Source organism: Lactuca sativa, chromosome 4 (assembly GCF_002870075.4).
Source record: "Lactuca sativa cultivar Salinas chromosome 4, Lsat_Salinas_v11, whole genome shotgun sequence".
Classification (NCBI taxonomy): domain Eukaryota; kingdom Viridiplantae; phylum Streptophyta; class Magnoliopsida; order Asterales; family Asteraceae; genus Lactuca; species Lactuca sativa.
Genome location: NC_056626.2, coordinates 380,065,799 through 380,082,219, shown reverse-complemented (window position 1 = coordinate 380,082,219; position 16,421 = coordinate 380,065,799). Strand labels below are relative to the sequence as shown.

Sequence of the window (16,421 nt, the reverse complement as noted above, 5' to 3'; positions counted from 1 at the left end):
GTGATCTCTGTTACCGACTCTGTATCCTACTTTAGCTCCAGGAACTTCTGAGCCAACCTCTCTCTCTCAACCCGTGGAACATAACGAGTGTTGAACATCTCCTGAAACTGATCCCAAGAAACCGCAGCCCGCTGCGCATCCGAATATAATCCTGTGGTCAATCTCTACCAATCCTTCGCCCCGAGCCTCAACAGGTTCAAAGCACACCTCACCCTCTGATCAACAGGGCATGAACATGTGAAGAAACATCCCTCCACATCTGAAAACCATCGCATAGCAACAATCGGATCCTGAACCCCATCAAAAGTAGGTGGCTTCGTATTATCGAAGTCCCGATACTGAAAACCTCTACCAGCTCCTCCTCATGCCACTGCTACAGCCGTTGTAGCCGCCGCGGCAGCCGTCTCTGTAAGAGCTGCATAGCGTTTATCAAAGTGCTCAACCATGGCGGTCTTGATCAACCTAAATAGTTCCGGCAACTCAGCCCGAAACATGGCAGCAACCTCATCATGCAGTATCTCACGAATCCTGGCATCCAAATCGTCCGTACTCATCTAGCTAATGACGTCGGGTGGTGCTGACCCCTCCTGACCACCCTCTCCCACTACTGATCCCGAACTGGATCCTGCCTTGAAACGTCTCGTAATCGCCATTCTGCAATACACCAAGAGATCCTCGGTAACCTCGCATAACCACCCAGAATGACTCTCTAATCCACCACCCAGGGATTGTGACTTCCTTGATACGCGTATGGGTCCTGTGCTTTCAATAGTACGGGCCCATACTACCTTCCACGCCTACCCATATTTGTCTCAAGTATCATCACAACGCCCCAAGCACTAACGAACATAGCAAGCACTCTATCCTCACTCCTAGAGGAACATTGACACTCTCATAAAAGGAGACCCTAGGCTAGCAGGCATCACAATTAGGCAACTCTATCATGCACTTCCTGAAGATTCCTAGCCTAACACTAGCATGCTGTTCTAACATACCACATAAACAAATAACTCATATGGTAATTTTGGGGTAACTTACTGGCTCCGGCTGACCGTACCCTCTGCGTCCTCGTTTACTTATTTTTGAAAACCATTTTAAATTTCGCTTTGAAAACTCTCCTTTATTTGAGACTAGATTCACACGAATGTTCCTCCAATTCACTCAAACCAAGGCTCTGATACCAACTTGTAACATTCTAAAAATTTCAACCAATTTAAACATTTCAAAAACAACCCAATTTCATTAATTCATTACAAAAAGGTTTTCAATACATTTATTATCAAAGTATTCCCAAAACCATATCATAAAACATGAACATGAGGAGCGGTATGATCACGCCTTCGCCTTGCCACGGTCTCCTGAAGCACCTGAAACATTAAACCACAACTGTAAGCCCGAAAGCTTAGTGAGATACCCCCAAAATACCAACCGCATATACCATACAACTAACATATCATATCATAAACAGAACAGCCATGCACTTTGGGTCTACTGTGTGACTGGTCCGCCGCACCGGGCCTTCAGTCCACCTGGTCCATCCTCCGAGTCTAGCCATATACATCGAGTCTGTAGTGTGGTTGGTCCGCTGCACCGGGCCTTCAACCCACCTGGTCCACTCTCTGAGTCTATAGTATGACTGGTCTGCCCGCACCGGGCCATCAGTCGACCTGGTCCACTCTCCAAGCCTCCGCACGTCTGGTCCGCCCTCGTGGGGCCTACACCCTATCTGGACCGCTCGCTGGGCCTTTGGGATATCCGAGTTCTCTATAGCCAATTTAGCTCTGATACCATTCTGTCACACCCCCAACCAAGGCGGAACACGTCGGGAGTGGGACTAAGTTCATGGATCACAGATAAACTGAATATATAGCACAAGTACAACGATAAACAAAACTGCATTTGTATTTCATCATTAAGTTTGAATACAAGGTTCTTACAGATAATAATAGTACAATAGTTGCCTTAAACAGGTAGGCAAATATAAAAAACAAGCTAGCTAGGTCGCCTGCAATCCACAGCTAATCTTCTGTCTGAACGTCTGGCTAATGATCCCCTAAGAATACATGTAATTTTGAAAGTCAACACAAAGGTTGGTGACTGTCACAGGTTTTCTGCTAATGCAGTAATACTTTTAGTAGGTCTAAAAAGTATTATCTTTGTATGTATAACAACAGTTAAAACAGTTTTTGCAATGAGTTTTTAAAAGCCAAAATGTATAGTTTGTATAAGTAAACCCATACGTAAAACTGTGATTGTAATGAATCTTTGAAAGTCGAAATGTTATGTTTCATAAGTAATTCCATACTTAAAGTTGTGTTTGTAATAAATCTTTGAAGCCAAAACGTTATGTTCCATTAGTAATTCCATATTTTAAATTGTGTTTGAAAGAAACCAAATCCATGGTTGTACGGGTAACGAATAAAGTTTTCTGCCAAGGTTGTACTTCACAACCGCAGATACGGATAAACAAACATACGGATATACGGATACAGTTATCTGCCAAGGTTGAACTTAACAACCGCAGATACGGATAAACAACAAGTATATTTGATAAGCACACACGTAAAGTGTGCGATACTTGTTTAAACAGTTGACAAAACTTAGTATAGTGTATACAAGCACAAGTATGAGCCTAAGATACAAGTTCTATAACTTGTATAAATGTATAAACCTATATATTTATGTCATAAACAGATATACGTATATACGGATAAAGTTATCTGCCAAGGTTGAACTTAACAACCGCAGATACGGATAAACAGGTGATTCACAAGTATATTTGATAAGCGTACACATTGAAAAGTACAATACTTGTATAAACAATTGATAAAACTTTGAGTACAAGCACATAATTGAGCCTAAGATACGAGCTCTATAGCTCGTAAAAATATATAAACCTATATATATTTTTATCTATGTATGAGGTATAATGAAACTATCAAGTTGATAACCGGCTATACAGCCATAGCATAATTTTAGTCAAAACATATATGTTATTTTTATTAATCGTATTATCTTAACAAAATAACATATAAAACTATTGAGGTTTAAAACGATTTTGTTTACTTAACATGTAAGCGTTTAAACAATTATTTCTAAAACCGATAAAGTATTTACACAAAACAATGATATTTTTTTTTGTATTTTGTATGATAAATATTCCTTAGTACACGTACCGTAAGTAGTAGCGTAATAAATAATATTTTTGTGTGAATCATACTGCATAAAAACGGAAGTGTTGTTTGTTTAAACAAAGTATTTAGAAAATAGATATATACTAGATATACAAGTACTACATGTATTCCCCCCCCCCCCCCCCCCCCGAAAATATTTAAAAGTGGGGCCGTAACACTCACCTTAATGTGCGTATGGCGAGTAAGTGAAGTAAGAAAAGCCGAAACGTATTGTCGTGAACACGATACTCCAAGATAATTTAGTTTCCTAAGAAAATGTTAACATAAATTAATATGTGGATGGTAGTTTGGTAACTTAACCAAAGTATAAGGTCCATATATAAATTCAATGGACTGAATTTGTTAAATTATTTCCAAATAAGGACTAAAAATGTTTTGTTGAATTTATAAAATTGAATCATGGATTTATTTTGCAAATAAATCACAAGGAGGGGTGTAATTTTAATAAATAAAATGAAGGTTTGGTGTCTTTAGATCTGTTTTGAAAGATATATTCGAGTGGGGGTAAGTTTTGAACATTTGATTAAACTTTCATTGTTTAAAAACTAGATTTAAAATAACTTTTGAGAACGAGGGGCTAATTCTAGGCAATTTCTAAGTTAAGGGACTGAAACTATTTAAATCTATTGGGAGTTTGAAAGGTTTAGATTAGTTTTCAAAACAAATTGAGATGCAAGGGCTAAAACCGTACAAATCCGAATTTGAGGGACTGGTTATATTTATTTTGTAATGCAGTTTGCTTTCATTGCTTTCGTAACAGGAGGCAATGGCCTCCTGTTCGTCACACGTCGCAGGTATAAACGAAGAACAAAAAATATATAAGAATACTACATTGATGCTTATGATTAATCGTTTGGAATACAAAAAAAATGGTGCAAATGGAACTCACGGTAGATGAAGAGTGATGGCAGTGAACGACAATAGCAGTGGTGGTGGCTCGGGAAATTCCGGCAGCTCCTTTGCTGCCCGTTTTCTGGTTCCTTCGGCAGTGGGTCGATGAGACGGAGAGAGGGGAGGTGGCAGCTGGTCGGAGAGGGTGTTTGCTAGCTAAAATAGTGGAGTAAGAGGGGTGGCTGATGGTAGATTTATGGTGTAGGGAATAGTGGTGTTATGGTGGTGTTGGAGAGAACCGAGAGAGATTTTAGAGGAAGGAATGGAGCTGAGGTTTTTGGTGTGATGAAGGAGGAACCCAAGTGTTCCTTTTATAGTGTTTGAAAGCCCTCACAAGCCTACTAAGCCCATGCTTAAACCCCATATCTTGTACCACTTTGGGGATGTTTGCACACAAAGAACAAGAGAGGACGAGGGGAAGCACGTGGGGTGAAGTGAAAAGGAGAAGAAATCAGATTTTCTTTGGCTTGTGGGTCCCATCTTTGGATTACATTTCTCTTTTCATGCTCAAACACACTCAAATTCAGGTGCATCGGAATCCAAAAATTGAGATTTTTATTTTAAAGTACATTAGATTGAGTTTAATTCAAGGATTCTGGAACATCAAACGGATTAATTTTTGAAGTTAGGGATCTCCGGGAAATTGCGTTTGAAGTCTTACGTCTAAACGGCTCGCGGTGTCCGTTTCGCGATTTTTGTGAATATTTTTATTAAAAATATTTTGAATGTGAAATTAAATATTAGACTATAGCCAGAGTCCAAAAAAACTCTCGGAAAACTCGTCGACAAAGCGTAAGTACCTCAACGGATCGATCGGTTTTACGCGATTAAAGAAAACCAGTGTTTTACTGTATGTTTTCTTAAAATGGTCGTATCTTTTGCATACGAACTCCGTTTTAGACATTCTTTATATTTTCGGAAATAGGGGAACATTTACTATAATATTTTAATGTTTTTTTTTTTTTTTCAAAACTGGTTAATGCAAAATTTCAGTTTTTCAGACGCATTGATTAACGTTGTCATTTAAGCGGTTTGATTATGTTGACGATTTACACACTCAGAAGCAATGTATCATATGACATCATATAATAAATGGAATAAAATTATTTGTTTTACTTTAGGTGCATTAAATATCAGTAATTCGGATAAACAAGAGATTCACGGATAGATTGACGGTTATAATAGTAGCCCTAAATTTCGGGTTGTCACATTACCTCCCCGTTAAAGGAAATTTCGTCCCGAAATTAAGTTGGTACTGGTAGTACTAGGGATTCGATAAATAGTAATGTAATCTCGTGGTACATGATCCCTGCCTGGTCCTTCTATAATTGTTTGGTGTATACAAGTCGTATATAATCAAGATCGAACAGACTGTCGAATAAGTGATTCTACCCTAAACCCACAACCAAACAAGGAACAGGAAGTAAGGTGGAATCACAAATCCTAAGTCTTTAGAATCTTAATTATATATAACCCCAACTTATACACTTAGCAATTATAGATTACCAGCAAGGGTCCTTAGTTTCTATATGAATGATGTGATTAATTCAGGTGAGAAAGCAACTAGGGAGTACTTTTGCCATATCGATAAATAGTAATGTACTTACGTGCCGCATGATCCTTGGCTGGTCCTTCTACATTCCCTTGGTGTATATAAGTCGCATATAATCAAGATTCAATAGACAGTCGAATAAGTGATTCTACTCTAAGCCCACAACCAAACAAAGAACAGGAAGTAAAGCGGAATCACAAATCCTAAGTCTATAGAATCTTAATTATATACAACCCTAACGTATAAATTTAGCAAGCATAGATTACCAGCAAGGGTCCTTAGTTTCTATGTGAATGGCATGATTAACTTGGGTGATAAGGCAACTAGCAAGTACTTTTTGTTATAGCTACTGCATAGATTTCATGTTTAATCGCGTTTTGAAACCTATGGTCGATAGAACTTTAATTGGCAATAGTATTAATAAATACCGAGGCCTAAACATTGTTGTTATGAAACGTACCAATAACCATAGGTGGTTCCGGAAGAGCCTCTCCTGATGTGATCATAAGTACCCTTCCATTGCCACCTTGGTTCTTTAGTTGTGGGCAGTCCTTCCTAAAATGCCCTGGCTGATTGCACTCGTAACAGTTACGAATTCCTTCTGCCGTAGTGGTTGGGGTTCTTCTACAGTACCTCGAGATGTGACCTCTCATGTTACACTTGTTGCAGATCACCTCCCTGCAATTTCTAACATGATGGAAATTACACTTTATACAATGAGGTAAAGTCCCATAGTAGGACTTAGTTGGTGTGGGAGTGTTGGTAACTGCGGCGTAGACAGCTAATGGTTCTGGTTCAACCTTGTGATGGTTGGAGTCCTCCTTTGTTTCCCCATGAAACTTCCTATTGGTGCCTCCAGTGTTCTTCTTCTCTGCCGGTGGGTTCATGGTACCCTGCCGGACACACTGTCCAGTCAACTGATAGGCTAATTGCTTAGCACTATCGAAAGTGGAGGGTTTGGATGTCGTCACCAGACCTTGAACAGGTGAAGCTAGGCCCCAGATGTACCTTTCAATCTTCCTGTCTTCCGGGGTCACCATTCCTGGGCAAAGGTTTGCAAGGTCATTGAATCGAAAGGTGTAGGCAGCTACTTCTGATCCTTTCATGACAAGGTTCCAAAGCTCTTGCTCTAGAGCCTGTATCTCTTGTCGGGGACAATACTCCTTGGTCATTAGTTGCTTCAGTGATTCCCAGCCCATGGCATAAGCTTCAGCGATTCCCATGGACTTCGCATGGTTATTCCACCAAGTTAAGGCGGAGTCCATCAACGTGCAGGTAGCGTACTTAACCCTATAGTCATCGGGGCAAGCACTAATGTGGAAGACAGCCTCAGTCTTTTCTATCCAACAAGATAGCCCAACAGCTCCTTCAGTGCCGTAGAAGGGTCGAGGTTTGCAGCTCATGAAATCCTTATAGGAGCAGTGTCTGGTGTTGCTTTGGTGAATTGCGGTAGTGCCACTTCCACTATTTCCAGTGTTTCCATTTCGGGCTGCCTCGTATGCTGCCAAAGCCGTAGCAATTCCTTGTGCGAGCATGTTCTGCATCATGGCGGAATTCATTTGGAATGTTTGGTTTACATTTGTTACTTCTGGGTCTCCTCCCTGGTTTGGCATTTCCACTGATGTTTGAGTTACTGGTGGGGTTCTCCTCGGGTTGCCTCGGGGAGTTGGCGGTGGACGAACTCCCGGTTGCTTTCGTGGGGCCATCTCCTAATATGTTTAAAACGGACACGTTAAGTTGTGTTAATACTATAAAGTCCTAACAAGTATGCATGGGATGCATTTTATGATATAGTTTGCTTGTGAAATCCTATAAATTATAAGAGAAAGAGGATTGATTTAGAAATCCTCTAGATTTCCAAATGATAAGGAAAAGGTGCTTGGTTTAGAAATCCTCTAGATTTCTAACGGATAGAAAGGGAACCTTAATTGCTAATGAATTGTAAGTGTTTTAAAATGTATGTATGGATTCTACGGTACTAGGTTGCTGTAGCGAATTTGGAGAACATCCTTCAATCTCTTAAAACATTCAACCGTTGTAGTATGTCAGACTCCTTGCTCAGGGTTGGTTGTGCACCGGCCTGACCATAAATAACATAGGTGCGCATTCCAGGTTTATTTATGGTATGACTTATGTATGATACTAACCCTAATTGAGGCGTCTGACCTAAAGGGTTGAGTTGGTAGTTTTAGTTGAAGGGATGTTAAAATTTTATTAAGTGTTCTCATCGCGAAACAGAGTATATACAAACTCTTATATATTATGGTTGGTGGGGTTTGTAGTATTATTAATTTTTGTTTGTTCTTCCCGACTACTGAGCACAGACGATGGCCGGACATCAAACGACGTAAGTAGTCGAGAAATAGTGTTATTATTAATAATACTTTTATTAGAAGCTAGTCTGCTATAGTTGTATTCCTCTTTCGAGGATACGAGTTCTCTATAGCCAATTTAGCTCTGATACCATTCTATCACACCCCCGACCAAGGCGGAACACGCCGGGAGTGGGACTAAGTTCATGGATCACAGATAAACTGAATATATAGCACAAGTACAACGATAAACAAAACTGCATTTGTATTTCATCATTAAGTTTGAATACAAGGTTCTTACAGATAATAATAGTACAATAGTTGCCTTAAACAGGTAGGCAAATATCAAAAACAAGCTAGCTAGGTCGCCTGCAATCCACAGCTAATCTTCTGTCTGAACGTCTGGCTAATGATCCCCTAAGAATACATGTAATTTTGAAAGTCAACACAATGGTTGGTGAGTGTCACAGGTTTTCTGCTAACGCAGTAATACTTTTAGTAGGTCTAAAAAGTATTATCTTTGTATGTATAACAACAGTTAAAACAGTGTTTGCAATGAGTTTTTAAAAGCCAAAATGTATAGTTTGTATAAGTAACATACGTAAAACTGTGATTGTAATGAATCTTTGAAAGTCGAAACGTTATGTTTCATAAGTAATTCCATACTTAAAGTTGTGTTTGTAATAAATCTTTGAAGCCAAAACGTTATGTTCCATTAGTAATTCCATATTTTAAATTGTGTTTGAAAGCAACCAAATCCATGGTTGTACGGGTAACGAATAAAGTTTTCTGCCAAGGTTGTACTTCACAACCGCAGATACGGATAAACAAACATACGGATATACGGATACAGTTATCTGCCAAGGTTGAACTTAACAACCGCAGATACGGATAAACAACAAGTATATTTGATAAGCACACACGTAAAGTGTGCGATACTTGTTTAAACAGTTGACAAAACTTAGTATAGTGTATACAAGCACAAGTATGAGCCTAAGATACAAGTTCTATAATTTGTATAAATGTATAAACCTATATATTTATGTCATAAACAGATATACGGATATACGGATAAAGTTATCTGCCAAGGTTGAACTTAACAACCACAGATACGGATAAACAGGTGATTCACAAGTATATTTGATAAGCGTACACATTGAAAAGTACAATACTTGTAAAAACAATTGATAAAACTTTGAGTACAAGCACATAATTGAGCCTAAGATACGAGCTCTATAGCTCGTAAAAATATATAAACCTATATATATTTTTTTATCTATGTATGAGGTATAATGAAACTATCAAGTTGATAACCGGCTATACAGCCATAGCATAATTTTAGTCAAAACGTATATGTTATTTTTATTAATCGTATTATCTTAACAAAATAACATATAAAACTATTGAGGTTTAAAACGATTTTGTTTACTTAACATGTAAGCGTTTAAACAATTATTTCTAAAACCGATAAAGTATTTACACAAAACAATGATATTTTTTTTTGTATTTTGTATGATAAATATTCCTTAGTACACGTACCGTAAGTAGTAGCGTAATAAATAATATTTTTGTGTGAATCATACTGCATAAAAACGGCAGTGTTGTTTGTTTAAACAAAGTATTTAGAAAATAGATATATAGTAGATATACAAGTACTACATGTATTCCCCCCCCCCCCCCCCCCCCGAAAATATTTAAAAGTGGGGCCGTAACACTCACCTTAATGTGTGTATGGCGAGTAAGTGAAGTAAGAAAAGCCGAAACGTATTGTCGTGAACACGATACTCCAAGATAATTTAGTTTCCTAAGAAAATGTTAACATAAATTAATATGTGGATGGTAGTTTGGTAACTTAACCAAAGTATAAGGTCCATATATAAATTAAATGGACTGAATTTGTTAAATTATTTCCAAATAAGGACTAAAAATGTTTTGTTGAATTTATAAAATTGAATCATGGATTTATTTTGCAAATAAATCACAAGGAGGGGTGTAATTTTAATAAATAAAATGAAGGTTTGGTGTCTTTAGATCTGTTTTGAAAGATATTTTCGAGTGGGGGTAAGTTTTGAACATTTGATTAAACTTTCATTGTTTAAAAACTAGATTTAAAATAATTTTTGAGAACGAGGGGCTAATTCTAGGCAATTTCTAAGTTAAGGGACTGAAACTATTTAAATCTATTGGGAGTTTGAAAGGTTTAGATTAGTTTTCAAAACAAATTGAGATGCAAGGGCTAAAACCGTACAAATCCGAATTTGAGGGACTGGTTATATTTATTTTGTAATGCAGTTTGCTTTCATTGCTTTCGTAACAGGAGGCAATGGCCTCCTGTTCGTCACACGTCGCAGGTATAAACGAAGAACAAAAAATATATAAGAATACTACATTGATGCTTATGATTAATCGTTTGGAATACAAAAAAAATGGTGCAAATGGAACTCACGGTAGATGAAGAGTGATGGCAGTGAACGACAATAGCAGTGGTGGTGGCTCGGGAAATTCCGGCAGCTCCTTTGCTGCCCGTTTTCTGGTTCCTTCGGCAGTGGGTCGATGAGACGGAGAGAGGGGAGGTGGCAGCTGGTCGGAGAGGGTGTTTGCTAGCTAAAACAGTGGAGTAAGAGGGGTGGCTGATGGTAGATTTATGGTGTAGGGAATAGTGGTGTTATGGTGGTGTTGGAGAGAACCGAGAGAGATTTTAGAGGAAGGAATGGAGCTGAGGTTTTTGGTGTGATGAAGGAGGAACCCAAGTGTTCCTTTTATAGTGTTTGAAAGCCCTCACAAGCCTACTAAGCCCATGCTTAAACCCCATATCTTGTACCACTTTGGGGATGTTTGCACACAAAGAACAAGAGAGGAGGAGGGGAAGCACGTGGGGTGAAGTGAAAAGGAGAAGAAATCAGATTTTCTTTGGCTTGTGGGTCCCATCTTTGGATTACATTTCTCTTTTCATGCTCAAACACACTCAAATTCAGGTGCATCGGAATCCAGAAATTGAGATTTTTTTTTTTGAAAGTACATTAGATTGAGTTTAATTCAAGGATTCTGGAACATCAAACGGATTAATTTTTGAAGTTAGGGATCTCCGGGAAATTGCGTTTGAAGTCTTACGTCTAAACGGCTCGCGGTGTCCGTTTCGCGATTTTTGTGAATATTTTTATTAAAAATATTTTGAATGTGAAATTAAATATTAGACTATAGCCAGAGTCCAAAAACACTCTTGGAAAACTCGTCGACAAAGCGTAAGTACCTCAACGGATCGATCGGTTTTACGCGATTAAAGAAAACCAGTGTTTTACTGTATGTTTTCTTAAAATGGTCGTATCTTTTGCATACGAACTCCGTTTTAGACATTCTTTATATTTTCGGAAATAGGGGAACATTTACTATAATATTTTAATGTTTTTTTTTTTTCAAAACTGGTTAATGCAAAATTTCAGTTTTTCAGACGCATTGATTAACGTTGTCATTTAAGCGGTTTGATTATGTTGACGATTTACACACTCGGAAGCAATGTATCATATGACATCATATAATAAATGGAATAAAATTATTTGTTTTACTTTAGGTGAATTAAATATCAGTAATTCGGATAAACAAGAGATTCACGGATAGATTGACGGTTATAATAGTAGCCCTAAATTTCGGGTTGTCACATTACCTCCCCGTTAAAGGAAATTTCGTCCCGAAATTAAGTTGGTACTGGTAGTACTAGGGATTCGATAAATAGTAATGTAATCTCGTGGTACATGATCCCTGCCTGGTCCTTCTATAATTGTTTGGTGTATACAAGTCGTATATAATCAAGATCGAACAGACTGTCGAATAAGTGATTCTACCCTAAACCCACAACCAAACAAGGAACAGGAAGTAAGGTGGAATCACAAATCCTAAGTCTTTAGAATCTTAATTATATATAACCCCAACTTATACACTTAGCAATTATAGATTACCAGCAAGGGTCCTTAATTTCTATATGAATGATGTGATTAATTCAGGTGAGAAAGCAACTAGGGAGTACTTTTTCCATATCGATAAATAGTAATGTACTTACGTGCCGCATGATCCTTGGCTGGTCCTTCTACATTCCCTTGGTGTATATAAGTCGCATATAATCAAGATTCAATAGACAGTCGAATAAGTGATTCTACTCTAAGCCCACAACCAAACAAAGAACAGGAAGTAAAGCGGAATCACAAATCCTAAGTCTATAGAATCTTAATTATATACAACCCTAACATATAAATTTAGCAAGCATAGATTACCAGCAAGGGTCCTTAGTTTCTATGTGAATGGCATGATTAACTTGGGTGATAAGGCAACTAGCAAGTACTTTTTGTTATAGCTACTGCATAGATTTCATGTTTAATCGCGTTTTGAAACCTATGGTCGATAGAACTTTAATTGGCAATAGTATTAATAAATACCGAGGCCTAAACATTGTTGTTATGAAACGTACCAATAACCACAGGTGGTTCCGGAAGAGCCTCTCCTGATGTGATCATAAGTACCCTTCCATTGCCACCTTGGTTCTTTAGTTGTGGGCAGTCCTTCCTAAAATGCCCTGGCTGATTGCACTCGTAACAGTTACGAATTCCTTCTGCCGTAGTGGTTGGGGTTCTTCTACAGTACCTCGAGATGTGACCTCTCATGTTACACTTGTTGCAGATCACCTCCCTGCAATTTCTGACATGATGGAAATTACACTTTATACAATGAGGTAAAGTCCCATAGTAGGACTTAGTTGGTGTGGGAGTGTTGGTAACTGCGGCGTAGACAGCTAATGGTTCTGGTTCAACCTTGTGATGGTTGGAGTCCTCCTTTGTTTCCCCATGAAACTTCCTTTTGGTGCCTCCAGTGTTCTTCTTCTCTGCCGGTGGGTTCATGGTACCCTGCCGGACACACTGTCCAGTCAACTGATAGGCTAATTGCTTAGCACTATCGAAAGTGGAGGGTTTGGATGTCGTCACCAGACCTTGAACAGGTGAAGCTAGGCCCCAGATGTACCTTTCAATCTTCCTGTCTTCCGGGGTCACCATTCCTGGGCAAAGGTTTGCAAGGTCATTGAATCGAAAGGTGTAGGCAGCTACTTCTGATCCTTTCATGACAAGGTTCCAAAGCTCTTGCTCTAGAGCCTGTATCTCCTGTCGGGGACAATACTCCTTGGTCATTAGTTGCTTCAGTGATTCCCAGCCCATGGCATAAGCTTCAGCGATTCCCATGGACTTCGCATGGTTATTCCACCAAGTTAAGGCGGAGTCCATCAACGTGCAGGTAGCGTACTTAACCCTATAGTCATCGGGGCAAGCACTGATGTGGAAGACAGCCTCAGTCTTTTCTATCCAACAAGATAGCCCAACAGCTCCTTCAGTGCCGTAGAAGGGTCGAGGTTTGCATCTCATGAAATCCTTATAGGAGCAGTGTCTGGTGTATCTTTGGTGAATTGCGGTAGTGCCACTTCCACTATTTCCAGTGTTTCCATTTCGGGCTGCCTCGTATGCTGCCAAAGCCGTAGCAATTCCTTGTGCGAGCATGTTCTGTATCATGGCGGAATTCATTTGGAATGTTTGGTTTACATTTGTTACTTCTGGGTCTCCTCCCTGGTTTGGCATTTCCACTGATGTTTGAGTTACTGGTGGGGTTCTCCTCGGGTTGCCTCGGGGAGTTGGCGGTGGACGAACTCCCGGTTGCTTTCGTGGGGCCATCTCCTAATATGTTTAAAACGGACACGTTAAGTTGTGTTAATACTATAAAGTCCTAACAAGTATGCATGGGATGCATTTTATGATATAGTTCGCTTGTGAAATCCTATAAATTATAAGAGAAAGAGGATTGATTTAGAAATCCTCTAGATTTCCAAATGATAAGGAAAAGGTGCTTGGTTTAGAAATCCTCTAGATTTCTAAGGGATAGAAAGGGAACCTTAATTGCTAATGAATTGTAAGTGTTTTAAAATGTATGTATGGATTCTACGGTACTAGGTTGCTGTAGCGAATCTGGAGAACATCCTTCAATCTCTTAAAACATTCAACCGTTGTAGTCTGTCAGACTCCTTGCTCAGGGTTGGTTGTGCACCGGCCTGACCATAAATAACATAGGTGCGCATTCCAGGTTTATTTATGGTATGACTTATGTACGATACTAACCCTAATTGAGGCGTCTGACCTAAAGGGTTGAGTTGGTAGTTTTAGTTGAAGGGATGTTAAAATTTTATTAAGTGTTCTCATCGCGAACCAGAGTATATACAAACTCTTATATATTATGGTTGGTGGGGTTTGTAGTATTATTAATTTTTGTTTGTTCTTCCCGACTACCGAGCACAGACGATGGCCGGACATCAAACGGTGTAAGTAGTCGAGAAATAGTGTTATTATTAATAATACTTTTATTAGAAGCTAGTCTGCTATAGTTGTATTCCTCTTTCGAGGATACGAGTTCTCTATAGCCAATTTAGCTCTGATACCATTCTGTCACACCCCCGACCAAGACGGAACACGCCGGGAGTGGGACTAAGTTCATGGATCACAGATAAACTGAATATATAGCACAAGTACAACGATAAACAAAACTGCATTTGTATTTCATCATTAAGTTTGAATACAAGGTTCTTACAGATAATAATAGTACAATAGTTGCCTTAAACAGGTAGGCAAATATCAAAAACAAGCTAGCTAGGTCGCCTGCAATCCACAGCTAATCTTCTGTCTGAACGTCTGGCTAATGATCCCCTAAGAATACATGTAATTTTGAAAGTCAACACAATGGTTGGTGAGTGTCACAGGTTTTCTGCTAACGCAGTAATACTTTTAGTAGGTCTAAAAAGTATTATCTTTGTATGTATAACAATAGTTAAAACAGTGTTTGCAATGAGTTTTTAAAAGCCAAAATGTATAGTTTGTATAAGTAAACCCATACGTAAAACTATGATTGTAATGAATCTTTGAAAGTCGAAATGTTATGTTTCATAAGTAATTCCATACTTAAAGTTGTGTTTGTAATAAATCTTTGAAGCCAAAACGTTATGTTCCATTAGTAATTCCATATTTTAAATTGTGTTTGAAAGCAACCAAATCCATGGTTGTACGGGTAACGAATAAAGTTTTCTGCCAAGGTTGTACTTCACAACCGCAGATACGGAAAAACAAACATACGGATATACGGATACAGTTATCTGCCAAGGTTGAACTTAACAACCGCAGATACGGATAAACAACAAGTATATTTGATAAGCACAGACGTAAAGTGTGCGATACTTGTTTAAACAGTTGACAAAACTTAGTATAGTGTATACAAGCACAAGTATGAGCCTAAGATACAAGTTCTATAACTTGTATAAATGTATAAACCTATATATTTATGTCATAAACAGATATACGGATATACGGATAAAGTTATCTGCCAAGGTTGAACTTAACAACCGCAGATACGGATAAACAGGTGATTCACAAGTATATTTGATAAGCGTACACATTGAAAAGTACAATACTTGTATAAACAATTAATAAAACTTTGAGTACAAGCACATAATTGAGCCTAAGATACGAGCTCTATAGCTCGTAAAAATATATAAACCTATATATATTTTTTTATCTATGTATGAGGTATAATGAAACTATCAAGTTGATAACCGGCTATACAGCCATAGCATAATTTTAGTCAAAACGTATATGTTATTTTTATTAATCGTATTATCTTAACAAAATAACATATAAAACTATTGAGGTTTAAAACGATTTTGTTTACTTAACATGTAAGCGTTTAAACAATTATTTCTAAAACCGATAAAGTATTTACACAAAACAATGATATTTTTTTTTGTATTTTGTATGATAAATATTCCTTAGTACACGTACCGTAAGTAGTAGCGTAATAAATAATATTTTTGTGTGAATCATACTGCATAAAAACGGCAGTGTTGTTTGTTTAAACAAAGTATTTAGAAAATAGATATATACTAGATATACAAGTACTACATGTATTCCCCCCCCCCCCCCCCCCCCCCCCCCGAAAATATTTAAAAGTGGGGCCGTAACACTCACCTTAATGTGTGTATGGCGAGTAAGTGAAGTAAGAAAAGCCGAAACGTATTGTCGTGAACACGATACTCCAAGATAATTTAGTTTCCTAAGAAAATGTTAACATAAATTAATATGTGGATGGTAGTTTGGTAACTTAACCAAAGTATAAGGTCCATATATAAATTAAATGGACTGAATTTGTTAAATTATTTCCAAATAAGGACTAAAAATGTTTTGTTGAATTTATAAAATTGAATCATGGATTTATTTTGCAAATAAATCACAAGGAGGGGTGTAATTTTAATAAATAAAATGAAGGTTTGGTGTCTTTAGATCTGTTTTGAAAGATATTTTCGAGTGGGGGTAAGTTTTGAACATTTGATTAAACTTTCATTGTTTAAAAACTAGATTTAAAATAATTTTTGAGAACGAGGGGCTAATTCTAGGCAATTTC

General features: G+C 37.9%; 2 protein-coding genes across 2 annotated transcripts; both read right to left on the bottom strand.

Annotated features, from left to right (window-relative positions):
- Positions 1 to 6,071: 6,071 nt before the first annotated feature.
- On the bottom strand, positions 6,072 to 7,343 carry LOC128133733 (uncharacterized). Its single transcript, XM_052771264.1, has one exon. It carries the CDS (start codon positions 7,341 to 7,343, stop codon positions 6,072 to 6,074), a length of 1,272 nt encoding a protein of 423 aa, XP_052627224.1.
- Positions 7,344 to 12,382: 5,039 nt separating this feature from the next.
- On the bottom strand, positions 12,383 to 13,654 carry LOC128133732 (uncharacterized). Its single transcript, XM_052771263.1, has one exon. It carries the CDS (start codon positions 13,652 to 13,654, stop codon positions 12,383 to 12,385), a length of 1,272 nt encoding a protein of 423 aa, XP_052627223.1.
- Between the last annotated feature and the right edge of the window lie 2,767 nt (positions 13,655 to 16,421).